This window comes from Genypterus blacodes, unplaced genomic scaffold, assembly GCF_046128005.1.
Source record: "Genypterus blacodes isolate CSIRO-AG114 ecotype Tasmania unplaced genomic scaffold, CSIRO-AGI_Gbla_v1 ptg000051l_1, whole genome shotgun sequence".
Taxonomy (NCBI): domain Eukaryota; kingdom Metazoa; phylum Chordata; class Actinopteri; order Ophidiiformes; family Ophidiidae; genus Genypterus; species Genypterus blacodes.
The window spans coordinates 779,679-803,193 of NW_027466863.1; the positions used below are offsets into that span (position 1 = coordinate 779,679).

The 23,515-nt window shown below is 45.9% G+C and overlaps 1 protein-coding gene across 3 annotated transcripts in view; it reads left to right on the forward strand.

Annotated features, from left to right (window-relative positions):
* The first annotated feature begins 291 nt into the window (after positions 1–291).
* Positions 292–23,515, forward strand: part of ntn1b (netrin 1b) — a 36,250-nt gene continuing 13,026 nt past the window's right edge. Inside the window, exons 1-3 of one of the 3 annotated variants that reach the window (XM_076150185.1) lie at positions 292–1,010; positions 1,119–2,156; positions 21,342–21,530. In XM_076150185.1, the coding sequence (XP_076006300.1) occupies positions 1,142–2,156; positions 21,342–21,530 (1,204 nt within the window). In that variant the 5' untranslated portion in view covers positions 292–1,010; positions 1,119–1,141. Of the gene's footprint in view, positions 2,157–21,341; positions 21,531–23,515 lie in introns of all 3 variants that reach the window. The other 2 variants (XM_076150184.1, XM_076150183.1) reach the window with 2 other exon arrangements.

Below are 23,515 nucleotides of genomic sequence, written 5' to 3' on the forward strand. Positions count from 1 at the left end.
CCTGTAGTTGTATCTCCATTAGGTTCCAGGGTTTGGCCCCCGACCACATCTCTGACCTGCTCACATACCTCTCAGATCATCAGGCACTGGTCTCCTTACTGAACCCAGAATCAAGCCAAAAACTGCTGAAGGTGCAATTTGTCACTATGATCCGACTCTCTGGAACAGTGTATGTGTGTGTATGGTATAAAACTATGTACTATCAACATAACTATTTATTTTAATTGGCTTTATGTGAAGAATATCGGTATACAAATACAATTTACATGTATTTAAGGAAACACGGCACATTGACACCACACATAAATCCCATTTTACAAATAAAAGAAGACAATCTGATCTAAATACTATAATAGTAAATACAACATTAAAATGCCTTTTCAAGTGAATGCATACAAATTCAACAAATGTACGTTTGGAATCCAGGATTAGCTACAATTAATGGAGACGGAGACCAATAAAGTACAATCGAAATAGAAAAAAAATAATAACATAACATTCAACACATATAACAATTCAATTCCACTTAAATCAGATTTTTGTACCACTAAAGGGGTTTTTGAACCTGTAGTACCTAGAATTCACCGACAGATGTCACTGCTCCCCTCTCTCTCTCGCTCTCGCTCTCTTTCTCGAGGGGCTCCAGTGAATAAGTGGACCCTCTGTCTCTATTGTATCACAGAGGGAATGGGACAGAGGGAGAGATAGAGGTGGGCAGAGGTGTGACTGAGTGGACACACACACACAGAGGCACACGCACTCAGAGCCAGCTGGGAATTTGCCATGAACGATTCATGTTTAGTAATTCCAAAAGCTCAACTATAGCAGTGGATTTTGGTGCGCAAACGGGTTCGGTTGCTCTGCAGATTCTTAGGAGTTTGTTCTTCCACTTTGAGACTGAGAAGTTTATTTTGAGGTGGTGTCCTGGGTGGAGTTTCTTTACCTCGTAAGAATATTTCATACACATTTTGTATGTTTCGTGCCTCACTAGTGCGTGCATAGGTGTTTTTGTAAGTGTGTTATTGATTTTTGCTTCAATTGTCTGTGGTGTTGTAATTCATCTTTAACGTGAGTGTTGTCAATTCTGATTAATCAACAGTTTCTCTCTCACGTTTCAGCGCCAGAATCGCTGCGGATTACAATGCAGAGGGTTTTGGAGGTCTGGGTCACCATGGTGGCGGTCTGTGTGCTGACCCAGAGGGTCTGCGGGGGCTACGGGCTGAGCATGTTCGCCGCTCAGTCTTCCCCTCCGGACCCGTGTTACGACGAGAACGGGAACCCGCGGAGGTGCATCCCGGACTTCGTCAACTCCGCGTTCGGGAAGGACGTGCGCGTCTCCAGCACCTGCGGGAACCCCGTGGCCAGGTACTGCGTGGTGGCCGAGAAGGGCGAGGAGAGGACGCGGGACTGCCACACCTGCGACGCAGGGGATCCCAAGAAGTCCCATCCACCTGCGTACTTGACGGATCTGAACAACCCGCACAACCTGACGTGCTGGCAGTCCGAGAACTACATGCAGTACCCGCAGAACGTCACCCTCACCTTGTCCCTGGGTAAAAAGTTCGAGGTCACCTATGTGAGCCTGCAGTTTTGCTCACCGAGACCTGAATCCATGGCGATCTACAAGTCCATGGACTACGGGAAGTCTTGGGTTCCGTTTCAGTACTATTCCACCCAGTGTAAGAAGATGTACAACCGGCAGAATAAGGCGACGATCACCAAGCAGAACGAGCAAGAAGCCATTTGCACGGACTCCCACACGGACATGCACCCTCTGACGGGCGGCCTCATCGCCTTCAGCACGCTGGACGGCCGTCCGTCCGCGCACGACTTTGACAACTCCCCGGTGCTGCAGGACTGGGTGACGGCCACCGACATCAAGGTAATCTTCAGCCGGCTCCACACGTTCGGGGACGAGAACGAGGACGACTCGGAGCTGGCGCGGGACTCGTACTTCTACGCCGTGTCCGACTTGCAGGTCGGCGGGCGGTGCAAGTGCAACGGCCACGCGTCCAAGTGCGTAAAGGACCGGGAGGGGAACCTGGTGTGCGAGTGTAAGCACAACACGGCGGGGCCCGAGTGCGACAGGTGCAAGCCGTTCCACTACGACCGGCCCTGGCAGCGCGCCACGGCCAGAGAGGCGAACGAGTGTGTCGGTAAGACGTCGATCCTCTTATTCACCTCCTCCGCTCCACAACTACACGTGTTTCCTGTTTTTATTCATACACCACACTATTCCAATAATATTTGATGTGTTTGTATTTATCGATTATTTTATTTAGTCCCTCGGTTAGATCTGGAATTTCGCACAGAAATTACGCATGAGCCACTTTTCTTTATATTTACACACTGCACTGGAATGACACAGTGAAGCAGTTATGTTGTTTGGCAATTTGCTTGTAAATATATTGCCGCGTTACATTTCAGCTATTTATATTTGTTTGTTACCGTCGAGAATAATACATGTTTAATTTGGATGTTAATTTAGTTTGGGAGGAAAAAGGCCGAAGAAGGCCTCTAACTGTCTTGACTTCCGATCTTGATCAACAACAACAACAACAAAAGGAAAAGTTCGACAGGAATGTTTGAGCCGAAGAGATTGTTTAAATAATCGTGATAGATAATCGATTAAAGCAAACGCTCGCAATAAATCGTCGATTAATGATTTGAGTTGTAAACTTCACGCAGGATTTATGTTAATGTTTGAAGAATTTTTATTGTGGAAACACATTCAATTATTTTTCAAATTTTAGAAGATAGATACATGAAACTAAATACAGATATTTACGCCTTGTGAGAGACATTAAGGTTATTATAGTGCAAAATTGCCTGTTTAACATGAAGAAAAAATACAATTTCTATTTCACTTATTTTAGTTTAAGTTTTTCTCAGTAAGAATAATACAAAAGATTTAATTGAGCCATGAATTTTAAATGTGCTAGAAACCGGTTTGAAAAGAAAGAACAGGAAGTCATTTCCCAAAAACAACAACTGCTTTTTTCCGATTGGCGTTTTTGTGACCAGTGTGTGTTGGAGACAGACTGCAGGGCCGTGCTGTGTTTCCATAAGCAGGTGCCATTATCAGATCAGATAGGAGGCTGAGGCCATTTTATTGACATTTTTGGCACGTCTAGAGAATAAACGGGCCCTTTGGAGCCAGTGAGCTTTCTCACACAGGACAAAGCTGCGGCATCACTTAAAGTCAGATCTTAGTTTTTCTTGTAGGCAGCGGCAGAGTTTATTTGCTGTGATGCTTATTTGGTGCAGAGCTGGAGTGGGGGTGGGGGTTGGGGGGGCTTATATCAACAGCTGAAGCCCCTGAGCTACAGCAAAGCAAACCTGGAAAAGTAACAAGTTCCGACAGTGCCACGGTTTGCTCAACTAAACGGAACAAGTGAACAAGTTGTTCCCCTTGGCCTCCGCCTTTTGCCTCCGCAAAGCCAGCATGTGAGTGTATTTTACTGAAACAAAAGCTTGTCACTTGCGGGCATCCATCTCGCTGTCGGTGGGAGGCCCCTTTCGCCATCGCGCTTTTTGTGCGAGCGGTGTCATCGGATAAAAACAAAGTTCCCAAAAAGCCAGACGGAGCATGTCTCTTCCAAAAGAGGAAATAATAAAGGGTGGGCTGACACCTTAGGGTGAAAGAAGAACCATGGGGAGGGGCTGTTTCCATTCAGAGGGGGGGTCCGTGCTTAAGCAGTGAGGAGACTAAGTGGTTGGTGCTAATGATCATAGGCAGACTTGAACATTAATCAAGATGGGCGACTGCCTGGGGAGCTAAGAGGGCCCCTAATACTTATACATACTATATGATGTTTAAGATAGATAGAAAATGCTGCTTTTAGTCTAAATTTAACTCAACAGTACTTACAAAATATAATTATGAGGCTGTGAGGTAAACTAATCCAGTATCAGAAGGCCTTCAGCACAGGACCCTTACCTGCGTTGGCCCCTGATTCGCTAAGTCCGCCCCTGTGAGAGACGCTGAGTGGGGGGAGGGGGGGCGAGGTTATGGTCACACTGACTGGATCCTGGAATCAAGGAAGTGAGACGCAGTCAATTTCCCATGACTGTGCACACGGGGTTGTCCTCGTTTATGTTGGCACCGGCAACCTTGGCATTCCTATGGTGACATGCCAATGTTTCCGTCCGACACGCAGACGAGACGCGCCGCGCTTTTATAAATCTGCATGATAGTGTTTGACCTGCTGTAACCACAATCTGTGAGCATTTATTTAACTGAGTGAATGCGGGTGTGAAACATTTGCGCACTACACGCAGACACACACACACACTCACACACACTCAGGGTGACACATCAGACTCTCCTGTCCCGGGCAGCTGCTTCATATTCTCCCCGTGTTCGGCGTGGCGCTGACCCCTGACAGTCAGGCCCCCTTTTTCCTCTCTGGCCTGACTGATGGGCTGTGAAGGGAACTGTGGGAAACACTCACTTGCCAAGTGGGTTTTGAAGCAAGTTGAAAATGGTAGCTTTAGTCACTCATACGTGTAATTTCGCACTTGTTCAATCTCAACTTTGTTTTTGTTGTCACCCGGCCATGCGAGGTTCTGTTCCATAACGGCGAAAGAGAGTCAAAAGCAGCATAAATCCGTCTTGCTGCGTTCACTTTTGATGTTGTTTCACACTCGGCCCCTCCACATGTCTGCCCTTAGGGTTGGCAGGGCTTTATCTCACTTTAGGTGCGCTTGATATGGAGTGATTCGCTTATTAGGTTTGCAATTTCAGCAACGTTTATTAGGTCAAAAGCAATCTGTGCCTCTCTTGTCACCTTTCATCTCTGAATGCTAAGTGTGTTTTCTGCTGGTGGGTATTTATGACACCTAAACACAAGCCGTGAATGGATCAACTGTTGCCACCCACAAGGGTAGCTGAATGAGGATGTGATTGTATCAGTTAGCTGCTGGCTCACCTCCCGGTCTGTGCGGCCTCCACTGGCTCTCTCTGCAACGCCTCGTAAAGTCTGTTCACACTCACCACAATCTACAACGTGTAGGTTTGACCTTCATTAATTGCAATAAGGTGTAAAGAGATGAGTTAGCAAACACAACAAGTAGCCAGAGTCCATGCTTTAGCCCACGCTGAGACGTCTAATGAGATACATCAGATAAGACCAAACAGTTTTTTAGAAAACAGCATATTTCCCCTTTGAACTGCAGCCGCTTGCATGACAGGAGACAGTGAGAGGAAACGCTGGGACAAGCCTGGAGAAACCAGAGTCGTACAGCATAAGGACACCGCATTTACCGCGGCCTGTTTTACAGAAACACTCCAGATCTAAGATCAGCCCGGTTTTACAATTGATCCATGATGATTTTGAACGCGGCGATGCTGTTGAGGGGGGGTGCAGAGCCCTGGTAGCTGTTGAGTTGACAGTGTCTCACGGTCTTTGTCCGTGTGGTTAACTGGGACCGTTGGCACAGTTTCTGCTGACTGTGGTTACGTTGCCCGCCTCCCCTGGGTTGCCAGGTTTGGGCCAAGCCAGGCCTGTTCACCATCTGGGTCTCATTTGGGCTCCACGGCAGCGGGCCCATGTGACGGGAGAGAAGAATTTCTGTAAAGCATGATGTCATTGATATTCTTGTAATAGAAGTTGTACTGTCTCTTATGTTCAAAAGTGCTGCGCTTCTCTCATTCCCTTCATCTCTCCTTCTCACCGATCATCTCTTCTTCTTCTCCTGGCTCTGCTATCTCTGACATTCCTTGGACCGGGGGACAGAGTCCATCATTTCCATGTCATTTGTAAGATGATGATACATTCAGGGGTTCTGTTTTTTTGTATATAACTGTAGTCAACAATAACCAGAGGCTGGATGTTTTGTTTACTTGCATTTCGTTTCTTGCGTTTGAATGTACGACCTTTTCATACTTTATAATGCAGAAATGAAAACATGGCGGCTGAATAACCACAATGGGTGTTTAACCAAATAGCTGGAATAATTTGAAATGTGAGGATGGAAGCCGTTTCCTCGGGTTAAATCCCTTTGACGGCCAGTGTCTATCCTGCTGAGGTGTCCGATAGCAAGGCACCAAATGCTCTAAAAAGCTCAGCAGATGCTAATAAAACGCTCCAAAAATCAGCAGAGACTTTGTCCACACAAGAGGTAAAAATTCAGTCCATCTCTGAGAGGAACAGTTTACCAGCTGAGACCAAAGTAGCCAATGAGAGAAAACACAAAAATGAAAACAAATATATGTGGTTGTAAGAATCCTGCTCTTGTTGTGGTCTGTTTGTTTGGATCCCCATTAGTGATTACAAGGGTTACAGTCATCATCCCTGGGGTTCGCAAAACTCTTAACAACTTTACAACCTTCAGATGTGCAGAACAAATAGAATAAACAAGACCAAGACCTGAACACAACACTGCAAATTGCATTTCATAAAGACGACATAAAAAAAGAAATTAGAGTAATGAGAAGAAAATAAGAACAAAACAAGTGAAAGAAAACAGGTTTGAAGAAAGAAAGAAAAAAAAGCTGTTGTGGTTAATAGGAAACAGGTTTGTTGCAGGTTTGGATTAGGAAACATTCAGGGACACTTCTGGCAGTGCAACATAATGGAAAGTCAGACACCAAAGCCCATCAGGAGCAGAATGCCAGTTAGATGGACTGAGGAGTCTCAGTCATCTAGAACATGGAGACGCATGAGTACAGCTCAGGGGCACTGGGGTGGAAAATGCAAAATGCTCTGACCGGTGGGGGTTAAGAGAAAATAATTGTGGGCGGTGGTGATTCCCCCTAAGGCCACAAATATATTAAACCAATCAGTGGAAGTACAATCGAATGTAAACCAGACTCACATGTGCTTTTCCTCTAAACATGAAAAGATCGATTTAAGCTTTATCAGCACGACCAAACTCTCTGAAACCATCAGCGTCAAGATTCTCTGACAGCTTCCTCTTGAGACAAGCGGACACCAAACCGGCAACAAGCACAAACTACAGAGCAAGTTTGTGGAAACTGTGACAGACGATGTCTCCACGTCAGTCACAGAGGAACCGCTCAGCGTCTCAGCCCGTCTGTGACATCTTAAGGCGCATTCTTCTTCCCCTGCTACTGCTGTTTGTGTCCTTTAGCGAAGATTGACTGGAATCTATGCATGTTATCTTAACGTACCATGCAGGTAACGCTTTCTCAACAATGAACCACAAGTCTGGTATATTGTACGTCAGAGTGGAGTATTTTCAAAAGCTTCCAAAAAGCAGTTTTCAGAATTAGGCAAGAACTAGTTGCCGCTTCTGTTGTGACATCATCTCTGCTGCTTCACCAAAAAAATCACATTCACACGCTTGAAATTTCACATGTTAAAACTTGAACTGTACTGTTATTAAGACGAGACATACAGACGCACAAATATAGACACTATATTTTTATGCACACCTTAATGTAACTGCAGTCAGCACAAATCACATCACGCTCAGTAACAAGCTGACAGGATGTGATTGGAAATGAATTTATTCAGGCTTGTAAACATCTTTGTCCCGCTGCGATTATGCAATACATCATGTACACTCCGATACTGTGAGTTTGTGTCTTAGATTTTAAATTTAAATTTCTAGTGAATATTTTGTAACACATAAGCCCAGTGGTGCAATCATTGTGTCATAGCTCTGCTCCCAGCTGTGTGTGTGTGTGTGTGTGTGTGTGTGTGTGTGTGTGTGTGTGTTGTGTTTGCCGCTGCACGCTCCTTCTTCACTCAGGTCGACTAAAAAGCTCCCATACTTAAATACTTTTAAGGTACCCAGCGTCCACACTTTGGTCAGAGTGCAAAGCCAAACTACGGCAAAACTAGACGTGACAGCGATTCAGTTTTTTTCATAATAACACTTAATCAGAGTGGATGCTGACACAGGAAGGGGGAGCAGGCGAGTCCCGTACCCAGAGGACCATCAGCCCAGTATCAATTCCCAGATTTCCCCCCTTAAATTTGCCTTTTCACACATGGATCAGCCCATCCTTCTCAGACATTTCCTCAAACTTTAACTCCGTTTCTATCACAAATGGAAAGTATAAGGATTCTTCTAACTCCCCGTCGCCTCCGGTCTGTCTTGCAACATAAGCCTATGTGACTTTGGTAAGAGGTTTCTCTGTATACAACTAAACCATAAAACAAAGAGATGTATTTTGGGGATCTCAAAAATCCATGCTCTGCTACAATCCAGTGTCCTCTGGGTAAAGGCTGCATGTTTTAAGGATTTTGTTTTGCTGAGCTCATAATTTAAGACAGGCACGATGGTCGAGCCAGAAAGGTTTCACTCAGGGCTTTTAAAGCGCACAACTGAAAAATCTAAGCTGTGGACGGCGGTTTTGGAGGGGTGACTCCATGTTTTCAGAGGGGTACGTTAACTTGTGGAGGGTGACTTGACCCGTATGGACCGTAGGCACAACAAAGCTGGAGAAACACGGAGATTTCACATGTTGGCTGTGAGTGTGTGTGTGTGTTTGATATTTGAATAGGAGCTGGTTTGAATCACACTTCCTCCCTTGCTGATGGCCTTGTTGTGTCATAATGACTCACGCAGAGAACAGTAGCACTGAGGTACAGTGTGTTGTTGTGTGCAGTCACTCAGTTTCTACATTCAAGTGTGAACACGCATCAGATTTGGTCGATTGTGATTAAGGGGAAATGTGAAATGAGACAAATCTTGTAGGATCAAATCTATACATAGACCCAGACTAGGTGATTGACAGGTTGTTTATAATTTATATAACCACAGAACCTTCAAAAAGCTTCTCTATTTTTACTTTAGATGCATTTTTTAGATTGTAATTTGTCACATAGAAAGTTTTTCTATGTACGACTGCATTTACTATCCTATAGTAACTTTCTGGAGCTTTCACGCATCAGTTTGTTGTTGGAGCCAGTTGAAAACCCTTCGGTGCCTTTGTTGTATGCAACTTCACACAGCAGGGGGCCGGGGATAAGGAGGGGATACAGACACTGTACACGCAGAGAAAAACAGCACCCAGAGAAAATTGATTTAGTTCTGTTTTGTAATCCACACGATACACTTTGCTGCTTTGAGCGATGTGTGTGTAACTTGTTGACGAAATAATCGAATCGGTTCTAATCAGAGTACAATCACAGTTTGAACATGCATGGAAACATACTGAGTGAATTATGAGGGAGTCTCAACAGAAATGTGTTGTTACTTTGAGGCGTTGCTTCTGTTTGTCTATGCAGACACTTGTGAGGAGCAGACAGTGTTGTAGGATGCAGTCACTGGAGGAAGAGTGTGTCCTGAATGGCTGGGAGAGTTCAAATTGTTTCCTTTGTTGCTTGTTTATTTGTGTTTGTTCGCGGGTGGATCTTATTGTAGGGTTTGCCAAGATCAAAACGTGCGGCTCCTCAACCCCTTTGTGTGTCCACCGTCTGGATACATGGGACAGGGTCTGACCGGGGGCTTCCAGGGTGGCGTCGGGACCACCTAGTGCGAGTGTGAACGCATCGAGGCCCTTTTGAGGGAGCGGAGCGGTGCAGGCTGGGAATGATTAATGGGCCAGCAGAGAGACACGCTCCGCAGCTCAGCTTCAGACCCCCAGCCAGCTCCCCTGCTGTGCTGCCACCCGACACAGCCAGCTCGGTGACAGTACAGTTTGTACGCCCACGCATTAACACAACGCACTTCCTCGCTTTCACTTAGACGACTTAACCCCGGTGCCACTCACCCCCACGTCCCCCCGGAGCTTTGAGGAGCTGAGCGGAGGCCAAGCTGAGCTCCTCTGGCTGGTGCCGTCCTCCCCGCTGTGCTGTCCACACCGGGGGCTTTTCACTGAAAGACAAAGACCACAAATGACAACTGGATCAATTATAGCTGAAAACAATATAATTGAATAGCATCAGAATGGTTGAAAGACTTAATTCCATTTAACCCACAATGTTTTTCTCTGCATGAAACTTTTAAACAAAGTGTGGGCACAATAAGCAAGACTTGATATGAAAAATCAGTCTTTGGTTCTCTTTCATATTTATTTTTCCATGTAACTCTTGGTGCATGGGCCTCAGCCAGGGTCTCTGTTGCTCTGTAATGGGTTTCTACATCCCTGCGTGCTCTGCCTCCTTCTCTCACATGCCCCAGTGACCAATTGTTCTCAGAGAGAGAGAGCGAGGAACCACTTATTGGATTTGAGGGGATCTCCAGGAGGATAGATAGAGGAGAAAAGAATACACCGGCTACCAGACCCCCAGTCCCTGCACGGCTATAAATATCCCAGGGTCCCACATCTGCTACAAGGAGGAAAAACCTGGGGATTCATCAATTGCAATCCTCCCCCCTTGCACTGTGCGTGTGTGTGATTTAGGCAAATCTCTTGCTCAGACAAAGAGTAGAGAGTCGTCCACAGCCAGAGGATTAAGTTGCCTTCCAGTCTTCCATAATTCTTCCAGACTGAGTGGGAATGTAGACGCAGCAGACTGCCTCTTCCCATCCTCTTCTCCTCTTCCTGTCCATATTACCACAGCTACTGTGGAGCAGATGCCTCACAACTCTTCACACCAAACAATAAAAAGTGACTTCCTTCCTCAAAGCCCTGAGCGGGCGAATCAAACTATTTCCTCCCTTCTCCGCTTGTAGGAAAACCTCCGGCATGGAAAGTGAGACCTCGAGCCACAGCTCTGAGTGTGTGTGTCTGTGTGTGTGTGTGTGTGTGTGTGTGTGTGTGTGTGGGTTTGTGATTCTGCCGCACAGCTTTGCTCGTCATCTCGTTTGGTTTATTTGCAGAGATAGCGAGGCTGAATGTCTGTGGATTGCGAGACAGAGGTAACATAGTATCTGGTTCCCACTCATGCAGGCAGCTGGGAAAGTAAGTGAGCTCAGAGGGCCGAGTCCCTGGAACAATAACCAAATCCCATGTTAGATTACACAGCGCAGTGTACGCTGAGGTGTCTGTGTTCTTGCTGCAGCATGTTTTAACATTATGGAGAAAGAGGAACAGAGACTGTAGAAACAATGGAGCTGTAACACCGGAGCAGAGGACAGTCGGAGGTTGGGCACTAATTGCTTTTTGAAAGGGGGATTCCCATGATTACACATTAAATTCAAATCACTTTCCACCATGAAACAACAATTATCTATAAACGTTTTTGTGAAATGAGCTCATATTAAATCATATTTCTATCACAGCTCAGTCAGCTGGAGGAGACATTTGTTTGACTCATTAACGCTGCTGTTGTTGGTTTCGGGTTGCCAGACGTTGTCGTGCCTCAGGAAGAACCAAGCCTTTTCCTCCTGGACTCAGTGCCATCCTGAAAAGCTACACAGCAAGGAGCAATATAAGAAAACGCTGTTTCCATGAAAACAATCGCAGCTACCCAGCGTTTTCCTTCCTCGGCACAAAATGCAACCCCAGTGTTTAGTCTGTACTCTTTTTCCTGAAGATTATATTAACTAAGTCACTTTATAAGCCGACAACCTGCTTTGATTGCTGTAGAAGGCACACCAGTACTGCACAATGCTTTACAAAACGTCATCTTTAATCACTTGACTCATACACGGACACACGAGTGGTTTTGATCCAATCTGAAAATACACTTGAGAGATGATTCTGACACGGGGATGTGGCTGATTATAAATTGTTCCTGGGAGAAAAGGGGAGAAAAGCACAATAAACATGCCAGAAGAAGGATGGATTGTCACCTCGGGCTGGTGATTTACAACCTAGTGGCTTCCTGCCTTCTCCCTCTGCTTATTCCCCCTCGCTCTGGGTAACGCAGTGGAGGGCGCGCGTGCCGGCGTGTTAAAACAACGTCCCTGCACTGTGGGGAAGATTTGGATGTGGGGCCCCAACGCCGGACAACAAAGTCCCACGGCAACCTGGCCCCATTTAAATGTTTAGTGCAGGTTGAGCAGTTTTATGTCCTCTGGTCTGGAGTGCATCCCTGCAGGTCGCACTCTTGATTACGCTGCGTTCACGCTATGTCCGATTTTTGTAATAAATATGAGCTGCCAAGTGCCAACTGGCAACAACTCACAGCGAGCTTCCCAGTGGTAATTAGGTGAGGATAAGTACGATTACTTTCCTCCTTATCTTTCACTTTGTGTCTTGAATAAACACAAAATCAACTCAAATCCTCATTTGATCCGCAACTTTGCCGGTGAGGAATGCCTGCTGTCGACGAAGGTGCTTTTTTAAAAAATCCAGCTTCATCAGCAGGGTGACTTTTACAACGGAATGTAGAAGATGAAATAAGACAGCAACAGGAACAACTGGGACCCGGACACAGTGTGGAGACATCTATAGTATATGTAGAAGTAATTTCCTTAGGGACTCGTGGAAAGAATTCACTCTCAAAAACAATATAAGAAGCTGTAAAGATTGTACAGCTGCGTGCCAGTGACTCAACTTATTACAGTATGTAGTGAATTCTCCCTGTGATTGATACTGTAATCCAGCAGTACATCTAGAACTGAAATTGCATTTGGTGTGACTGCGGCGCTGCGGGGGAAATAGCAGCGGCGCCCGCTGTCGATAACCCAGCTCGTTGGATCAAACTCAAAAACCAAAAGAAAAATAAGTAAAAACCCAAAGTTTGATTGGTGGCAGGCGGAGATGCATCAGGGACTCTGTGTGAAATTTGTGATGTTTTGCAAGCCGGCCTGTTCTTACTGCGGTAATCAAAGCCTAATGTGGTTTGTGGTCGCAGAACCCACCTGTGCAGATGAAAGGGTTCGCGACTCTGCAGAGATTTGGTAAATTGTTCTGCTTTTACGAGCCGCACATTGTGCTGTTGAGCTGTTTTCCTTATAAAAGTTGTTTAAAGTCAAATGTTGACGAGCTGCAGAAGAACGTTGCTTGGCCGAACGCTTTCCTCTTTTCAACCGGAGCTTCATTTCTCTCTCAAGCTCTGTAGGGAGAAGAGAAGAGAGACTGAAAGTGTGAGCTGTTATCCCGTTTTATATTCCCATTCAAAACCATGTGGAGGGAACAACAACAACACAAAAGGAACAGAAAGTAAAAGTTTGTGCCCTGCTGATATCGTACAAAAAGGAACGGTTGAACTGGTTTGTCATGTTCAGTTGTCTAAAGAAATCTCCCAGTAAGGAACTTCTGCATCCCAGTTAAACAGCATGAAGCTTGTTAACATCCAGCTTGACTGAGTGACTGATTGTTTTGAAGAGACACCTGGCAACTCAGCAATGTTTCTCAGAGGACAGGTTTCTAAATATAAATGTGGGTTAACCTGTTTTTGCACGCCCCCTGCTGGTTGTACCTTCGACTAGCCCGTTACAACCGACAGGGAAAGCCGTTGCCAGTAAAAGGGAGATAATGCCACGTTTTCTTTTCACATATTTGTTAAGTTGCCATATGTGGTAATCTCTAAATTACTGAGAAGTTGTGAATCAAGTTATTTCCCAATGTGTCCCAGTTGCCCCTCTGTAATCGAAGGCTTCATCCATGTCTCTCTGCCTTCTACATCTAAAGTTACGAGGCTTTGAATCCTAAATTTGCGTCAAAGGGGTTAAACACACGCAGGATCAGATTTCTGTAGAAACAAAAGCGTGAACAGATCTTAACGACTTTAATGAGTGCGAACCATTTCATCGCCTTGCCCATAAATGCGAGGAAATCGACTCAAGGAAGGAAGGAAAGGAGCAGCTCTCATGTGAGCCCTTCCTAAACATACACAGGCGGAGCGCCCGGGCTCAACAATGAAAATACACACAGGCTTAAAACAAAACTTCATCTTTATATCATTAAAGTATAAACAGTTACGTACAACATGTGTGCATGAAGAGGAAATACTACCCAGGCTACACCCCGGCTCCTACCGACCAGCAGGTCAATCCACCGCCGCTCCATCAAGTTTATGTTTTAATTAGACATTTTATAGTCCAGTGTTGTTTTCGCGCTGCGGTTGCCTGAGACGCAAACTACACATCTGATTCATTCGCTCAATTCCTGACACTAAATGTTAAGTGTTTAAACACATGGCCTGACCTCATGGAGAGTGTAAATAAGTGTGTGTGTGTGTGTGTGTGTGTGTGTGTGTGTGTGTGTGTGTGTGAGGAGGACACTGGGATGTTTCAGTTTGGATCACAGGAGGAAAGACAAACACATGCACACCCCTGGCTCCCGTTTCTTCACCTCTGACCCCCTTCCGTCCTCTTTGCTGCTGTTTTGTGTCAATTTTTAGACAATCTACAATCAGACAAACGGGGCGAGAGGATCGTTACACTAACACGGTGCTTGTCGGAGCAAACGGAACCACCCGTTCGCCCCCTCTCTCCCTCCTCCTCTGAATTGCTCCCAAACAAAAGGATAAATGTGTGCAGATGATGCGTTATTATTCATAAGAGGGGGTGTGTTATTATTGGCACGGGTCTTGCATGGGCTGTTTAGAAAAGGGAGTGAATAAGTGGCCATTACTGATTGCGCAATTACAAAACGTTGCCTCTGCAGAATGTCAGGCCATTTTTCCCTCCATGTAAAATCATTTGTTTTTCACATCAGTCCAGTAAAGATAGGAGGTGTTTCCCTGAACTCGTACACACACACACATGCAACACATTCCTATAGTAGAATAGGACAAATTCTGCCAACATGACACACACACGACATTATTATCAGTGAGTCATATATTCCACTGATGTGTGAGCTTATGTCACGCTGCATCACCTGATGACACACACGTAAACACACACACACACACACAGTGCTGAGGGAGAGCCTGGAGGCGCCACTTTCTCTAGGCTGACTTGGGTGGCTGTTTATGTTGAGGCTGTTGCATTCCATGATCGCCAGGCAACCAAGCTTTTTTTTCTTCTTGTGTGTGTGTGTGGGGGGGGGGAGTTAACGAGCAGTTACTCACACAAAAGCGAGGGGAGGGGCTGATTGCTCAACTAATTGATCTCTGCCAGAGATCACAGCCGCTGCACTTGTAAAGAAGGGAAACGCCTCCCGTGACATCACCACGTGCTGCGCGGCAAGAGGCGGCGCGCGAGTCAGAGGGAGGCGAATTCCCGCGCTGAGCGAGGTGGACCACAGAGAGAGGAGAGACAAAGTGTCACATGGAAATTACCCACACACACACATGCACACACATACACACACACACACCCACACACACTTAATGAATAGTAAGGAGACAGGAATTGGTTCCCTTGAGGCATGGTTTGTTGCCGCATGACGGCATAATGGAGAGTATTACATCTCAGCAAACAGTACAGTGCAACCACAATGTTGATTTTTTTAACACCCATTCCCACCCAAAATTCCCCTTCTTTTTCCCACTTCCATACAGTTCAGAGGTCAAGCTTCCTTGTGTCAAGCTTCCTTGTGTCAAGCTTCCTGACACAAGACTCCCTTCCAGTCGACAGGGATTCAGTGCCTTTACCCAAGAACTCATGATCAGAGGCGAAGCTACACAAATGAAAAGCACCTCATGAAACACAAATCTCATTTCATCTGCATGTTTAAATGTCGAAAAGAGTCGTATCTCTGAGCGATATGTGGGAGATTGAAATGGATTTAAACATCCCTTCATCATAAAATAACCCATAAACTCATTTTATACCTTTAAATCTCTTCTATCTCCTATCAGGGGAACACAAAGTGCTGTGTTGTGCCGTTTGGCAGCTCCTCTGAGGTGAAAGGTGAGCTGAGTGATGGGTCATTATCTCCGTGTGCTGTTGTGACAGCAGAGCAGACACACAACTCCCCACAGGGAATAAAGGTGTTTGCAGCCAAATTGGCCATGATGGCATCATTAGTATGAAAGCATCTGTCCCAATATGCTGCCTGACTGCTCCATTAACCCCTGACCTCCAGTCCAGCTAAACTAAGTAGGACACTGCTCATCGTTTGTCAAGTCTGTGTTAAACTCAACGACCAATCAGAACAACTAAAAAAACATTTAGAGCATTTAGAACATTTCAGAGTAGTGACCTTGACTTGTATAAGGTCATAAGGAAAAAGGCAGAAGGTTGGCGGAAGGTTGGTCCGGCATGGAGTCGCCCAATTGGAAGCTGAGTCAATTCGAGAAGAATATATAAATAAATACAAATCTAAAGTATACTGTGTTTCCACTTGGGGCGGATGTCTTGATCGCCCATGTGTATGGCGGAGAGAGAAAGAACACAAAGTGGAGAGGGAAGGTCGGTATTCCGTCTCCTTTAAACGTGCGTCTCGTTAATGTCTACATCAGGTCCTCGTGACTCAGACTCAGCCATGCCATCGCTACGGTGATGTGATCAAACAAGAATGCCTTATTTAAAAATCTGATACCGGAGCTGTTTTGAAGTTCTGTTTTCGCTATTGATGAAGCAGAGTCGTGACACAAACCAGCAGCCGCTCTGTATAAGATAGAAATCTCCCTGTAACAGCTCCGGTAGTCGTCTCTCCCCCCCCCCCCCCCCACCCTGTCATTGTTTATATTTTTTTTGCCTCGGGTGAAATCATGAAAAGCATTCCGGAAACTTGTAAAAGGATCCATCATCCGGATAGCTCGTAGATGAAACTCTTTGTTGTCGTCGTCTCTCGCTCATCAAACTCACAGCTGCTGCAGTGATGCGTGATCAAAATATTTATTGTTGGAAATGTGGCGCCTGGTGTAAAAAAAAAAAAAAGGCCCCCGGATCTTTTAAAGGTGACGCATCTGAAGAAAGTGATTCACAGTCATCGCTCGGCGGCTTTGTGTTTGTGTTCTGAGTCAACTCCAGCGATTGCAAAGCTGCGTGACAAAAAGACTGTTAAGGGTGCGAACACATAATCAGTGGTGAATTTTGCACAACTTTGAGCAGCCCACACACTCTCTCTCCACTTTGACTTTCACCCGACTGCTGCCACCTTTCCCGACTCGTAACCAGTGAGAGAATATGTGACATAAATAGAAGTGACAGAGAGGCTGAAGAAAAGCTAGCTTGACACGCAGTTTAGAAGAACTGGAACTCAAATCATTTATCAGTTATTTCAAATGGTTATGGACACATTTCAATGAAACTTGGTGGGCAGGTTGGACCTTATCCAGGGCAGAACCCAATACGTTTTGGTCCTGGTCGGCCTGATGGTGGCGCTGTAATAACCTTTTTTTTCCGTTTTGGGTTTGAGTTCCTTGCGTCTATCATCATCCATCCATTACAGGACACAAATAACAAGGTTTACCTAAATTTAGATTTTCATGGTCTGGTTATTAACCTGAGTCATAATTGGATGGACTGCTCAGCCTTGGAGGAGGGTTGTGCTCCCTGAGTGCCTTCCGGTAATTGAACAGTGTTTGTTTGGTATCTGCTGTAGCGTGTAGGCGAGGTGAAGGACACTCCTGCGTACAGATTCATCTCTTAAACTCAATGTTCCAGGCTTCCAAATATATTTCCAATTTTCCAATTTAATGACAGCAATGCATTCAAACTTTACAAGAGAAATCCTGTATTATTCCCAGCCTGTAATTCAACATGAACCGGTTTGTGATGAGTGATTGTGACGTCTCCTACTTCCAGAGAATGAAGGATTTTTCTCTTTTACTGCCTCATTAAGATGGTTTTTAGTATTCTTAGTTTCGAGCAAAAACTGTATTATTCCTGAAAGATGAAAGTAGAATGACCTCACCCATCGATGCTTCAGTGCAGTTCTGATTTTTATAGCTAAATAAAAAAGTGCACAGGCGCTTCATGGATGTTAATGAGCACTTGTGGGTTTCATCTGAAGCATCACCCACGTATACTACACAGGTGTTATGCAAGGGTTGTGTAATCGCTATAAGTTTTGCAGTGGGAAGTGCGTTTGAGCAGCCTATATGGGCGAGTGAGAGAGAGAGAGAGAGAGAGAGAGAGAGAGAGAGAGAGAGAGAGAGAGAGAGAGTGAGAGAGAGAGAGAGAGAGAGAGAGAGAGAGGCCAGATGTGTTGCCGCACATTAAAAACAAACTCCGGCGCTCGTTAGACAAACATGTGATACTGCAGATGTCTAGCACATATTTTCTGCTTTGAATCAGGGAAACGTACAGAAAGTTAGTGTGTGTGTGTGTGTGTGTATTTAAATATGTATCTATATGCATTTGCTCAGAAATACCTAAACCAACTGCTGTCATGAAAATGCGGCACAGTAATCCACTGAGTGCACTATTGTTGTTTCTCGCTGCGATCGGCGGCGGTGACGTGACGTGAGCCCCTGTTTGATTTGGCACAAGACGTCCGCCCGTGACACCGGCGACTGTGTCATTACAGGATCTCACTCACTGAGAGAATAATTGCTTTTACACAAACAATAATTGCCCTGAAACTCCATCTTTTTTCCATTTTTGAAGAAACGCTGCATTCTTTTCAATGCAGCTCACACAGAATCCCGCCTATCTAACACACCCACACACCTCCACACACACTTAGACAGAGATCAGAGAGACACCTGTTGACAGGGTAAGTAAGTTTCTGTTGCTATGGGCGCTGAGCTCTTTAAATCAGCCATAACCCAAATTCGATTAGAGATCACAAACAGATGTGTGATTGTTTCTGGAGTGCGCTCTTCTTCTGCAGACGAAAGGGCGAAACAACCCGCCTCCACTGAGCTGTGGGATGTGTAATTTCCATCCAATATGCACACCCACAGCCAGCGCTTCCTTCACTAAGCCTGATAGATGGCACTTGAACATAAATAGATTGGAATAGCACACCTCGATGTCGGCCCTTAAACAGCAAATGAGAGCCGAACCAGAGGAGAGAGAGAGAGAGAGGGAGAGAAGCTGTTCTTACAAGAATACAAATGTGAAGTTGGAAGTGTGTGGAATTCTGCACACTTCAATCAAACAGCCTTGTGAGCACTGTCACATACTTTACCCTGATTTTCTGTAGGTACCAATCTCTGTCCGGCTCTCTATTTATTACAAAAGCTGCGATTGCTGCAGCCAGAAATGTGAAACACGTCATTTCCAGCGGTCCAGATGATTTTTACCTTTCTGACACTGAGCGGAACAAACATCAAAGAAACTGTAAAAGCTTTCGTGCAAAGATGGAATAGCTATTGTGTTACAACATCAACTGGAGAAAAACAAAGCAACTTTTTATGAAAATGTCACACATAATTATATTTTAGTAACGTTGTAAGTTTTACTGGTATAAACCCATTCTGGGAAATCTCTTCAAAGAGCTGTGGACCATGTGCTGAAACACATTGGCTGAAGAAAGGGCAGCTTCTTCCAGTAAGTCCGCTTAGGCCACAGTGAGCTTCTTCTGAAACCTTCTAGAAGCGTTTTAGTTTCCACAGCGGAGAAGCCGGCAGTCACACAATCAGCCAGATTAGGTAGAGGTAGAGGTAGGAAGGTAGGTAGTTAGGTAGGTAGGGAGGGAGGTAGGTAGGTAGGTAGGTAGGGAGGGAGGTAGGGAGGGAGGTAGGTAGGTAGGGAGGGAGGTAGGTAGGTAGGAAGGAAGGAAGGTAGGAAGGTAGAGTAGTAGGTAGTAGGTAGAGCTGGAATTTCTCCCTGAATCTCTCAGAAGATTCAAGAAGCTTCATCGTCTGTCTCAAGTGAAAGCGTGTGCAGTTATCCCCAATCATGACCCGCCTCAAGCCAACATGACACACAGACGAGCAAATCCCAACTTGTTCGATGTGGTTAATGAGTGATCTGCGTGGGTTCTACAGATTGCGGCGAGAGGCGTTTGTGCGGCCGCAGCCCTAAACGCGGCTTATCGGCGCTCGAGTGTTGCGAGTGCCGGACAACCACCGTGGTGACAGTGTGAGCAGAGCGCGGATGTGTGGATGAGATAGTGCAGCGCTCATTAGAAGAGGTTGAAGACAGCTGGTGGAGATAGCGTTTATCAATCTCACGACGCTTGCACACACACACACAACACACACAGAAACACACTGATTGACGTTTTTTTGCCGTCTTTGAAGTGGCCGCTGCAGTGTTAACGCCTCCGACTCTCGATGTCGCAGAAGATGAAAGTTCAGCACCAGCATCCTCTGCGGCTTTCTTCAGCTCTGAAAACTAAGAGCATTCCATTTCCCCTGCATTTTTCCTCACACTTCCCTTAAGTGGAGATAACATCTGGGGATAAGAAGGCAGTAAAGAGCAAGAGAGGGGAGGGGGGGTGGGTGTGGAGGCTGTGTGTGTGTGTGTGTGTGTGTGTGTGTGTGTGTGTGTGTGTGTGTGTGTGTGTGTGTGTGTGTGTGTGTGCGTGTGTGTGTGTATGTGTGTGTGTGTGTTCTTCAAAGCTTGGTGTGGTTGGCTGTGAATGTGGTGGATCAACCCTGGGGTGGGAAGTGTGGGAGATAAGCCTGTGACAGCTGCCAAACACCTCTGTGTGTGTGCCTGCATGTGTTTGTGTGTGTGTGTGTGTGTGTGTGTGTGTGTGTGTGTGTGTGTGTGTGTGTGTGTGTGTGTGTGTGTGTGTGTGTGTGTGTGTGTGTGTTTGCACGCCACCCAAATCAGAAGGAGTGTTTCCGAATCTCAACCACCTGCCAGCTCTGGTCCCTTATGGCAGGTGTGTGTTGGTTTGGTGCGTGATTCAGACTGCTGATGACTGTGGAGCACATGTGACAGTCTTATCGCTCACATCTCACTATAATAACACTGAGACAGGCACGCTGATGGCCAGATTACCCAAACGTGACCAACTGTGAGCCTCCCCCCTATGTGTCGCCCCCTGATTCATGTAAATGGAAGGAAAAAAGACGAAGAACGAACCAAAAAGCCCTGCTGAGAGAGAAATATGAACCTCAGTCGATATTAAACGGTGCAAACAGCGACGGCGATAAATCACAGAGTACATTGGGGTTCCTACGGCAACTTCTCAGATGTGTGGGAGAGCGGAAGAGGGGACTTCCTGCCTCGCGTCGCCAGAGTTGAGAGGTCAGATTGGCGAGCAGGTGGCCGAGGTGAAAGGAGAGGGGAGGTGAAGCAGGACGTTTCTTTTGGAGGCTCCATTAGTTTCAGGTCGAGCCACAAGCCATCTGTTTTAAAATGACAGGCAGAAGAAGCCAAGTTGCAATCACAAATGGAAGAACTTCTTTGAGATCATATGTTGCATTTTTTAAAACCTCCTATTTCCAAATCTTCAGCATTTCAGGGTTTTAAAAAAGCAGCGCTGTTTTCAGTCCGACGTCGCCGCATTTGGTTTTGAAATGCTTTGCTTTGAGTTTGGATAGATTTGAGCCCGCAAGAGACATTATAATGATGGATGTGGAGTCAAAACATGACGCCACAATTGGATTTATAAGGTTTTCACATGACAGCAGAGCCGCAGAGGATTGTTCACCAAATTGGACAGTGAATTCGTAGTTTCAGTACATATTACAGTTTGAGTAGTCGGATTGCAAAATGTCACAGGCAGTCACTGATGCCAAACTCTCTCTCTCTCTCTCGCTCTCTCTCTCTCTCTGCTTCTCTCCCAGCATGCCACTGTAACTTGCACGCCCGCCGCTGCCGTTTCAACATGGAGCTGTACAAGCTGTCGGGCCGGAGGAGCGGCGGGGTGTGCCTCAACTGTCGCCACAACACAGCCGGCCGCCACTGCCACTACTGCAAGGAGGGCTACTACAGAGACATGACCAAGTCCATCTCCCACCGCAGAGCGTGTAAAGGTAACGGGACGTGATAACATGACTCTGTGTGCAGTCACAAGCATCGTCTCCATGCACGTTCCTTAGACACACACACACTGCCTTCCGTGCCCTGTTTCACACCTGAGGCACTGAGGGAATTCTTTCAAAAGCTTTCCCCCCCTCCCCTGTTTTGGTGTCAGTGAAGTGACCCGTGCAGCTACACAGGCTCCTCTGTGGATAAACATAACAAACACAACAGAGGCGCGAACTGATCTACTGAACACAGCAGTGGAAACAAATCACAAATCGTCCCTATTCATACTCGTGCACACACACACACACGAGCACAGGACACACACAAACACACACACACACACACAGAGTGGCACAGGTGTGAGCACATAAGGCAGGTATGAGTCCCCGGATTAGTGTGCGGGGAGACACAAAGCTGAGCCCCGTCTGTCTCGCAGCACCTTGGGGATGTGAGGCGGCTCCACGTCGCCGAGCAAACAAACTCCTTTCGCTCAGTCTGAACGCTCGCACGGCGGTGAGAGAAGCACTCACGTCTCCTATGTAAACGTATTTAACACGCCAGTGGAAAAAAGACTCCATTACAGGTGAGATGTTGCTGTATTCAAGTAACCAAAGCAGAAAAATAAGTTTTTAAAAGAGAATCATCTTTGTAGAATGAAATTATAAATACACTATCATTTATCTCACACATAACTAAATACATACAATAAATTAATTATCAATTTCATTAATAACGCACACAAGTATTTCTGAATTAATTAAAAAATAAAATATGAAATTGTCTTCTATCTTTATATAATATGTGCTGCTGTATTTGGTGTCGTATTCAGGAGTCAGGATCTCTGCTCAAAGACGTCGCAGCATCCATAGAGCTCTTTTACAAACAGTTAGGATACGTAACCTGAATACCCCCCTCCAAGCCCCCTTGCCTTCTTCCTCTACCCCCCCTTAGGTTTCATGCTCTGGGATCAAACCCAAACAGCCTGATTGCTCCGCTCTCCTCATGTGACAAAACCACGGCGGTGTGACATCAGTTAGGACCCGCTATATTTATTGTTCAAATCAGCCAACCATCCCGCTTTGCTGTTGTTGGACAGGAAATACAGCGCTGGGCCAACACAGCCAGGAGGAAGTCTGCTTTCATTCTCCGGGTCTTTAACCCCCTCCGCCCCCTAACACCAGAGCAAAACGTCAACTCCACCATTTGCTTAATAGTTGGGAGGTTTAGTGAAGGAAAAAAAAAGAGAGAACGCCTGCGTCTCTAGTGGCAGCGTGGAATGCCTCATGCTTTATTTCCCAGATTAACAACTTCACCCCTCATCAAGCGCAGTGTAAACATGGCTCTTGGAGAACCACAGTGCCCCCCCATCTACCCCCCATCACAACCCCCCCTCCTGCCCCCTAACGGTTTGTTTCATTCCCGGTCCCCTCGTACATTTGACAGCCTTGAGCCTTTAACTAGACCCGGCGAGCCCACGGAGATGAAGCTGGTCCATGGTCTGCTGCACTGCACCCTCGGCCCCAAACCCCCCACAGCAGGAGCAGCAGCAGCAGCAGCAGCAGCAGGAGCAGCAGGAGCTCCGTCAGCTCCACGGGCCCCCGGTGTGCGCTGAAATTCATTAATGGGCGCCGGGTGTAAAAAGAGCGAGGCTGTGGTTTTGTCGGCCCAGACAGTAAGAATGACAAGCAACCAGTCTGACATTTAATGACCTTATAAAGCTTATTCATCCCATTACATTTTAAAATCTCAGAGTTAGACAGCCACATGCACTTTACTCTCAATCAATAACATTCCAGAGTTCACCAAATGGATGCAGTTCATTGCATAATCAAAGCGGACTTAAATCTGATTAATGCATTTACATAAGATTTGATAAAAATCCAATTATTAAAGTTTGAACCAGTTTGAATCACTCTGACTGTTTACAGTTTGAAACCACACAAACCACATAAAATATCTTTTAAGCAGTGAAACAAGCATTTTCTTATTT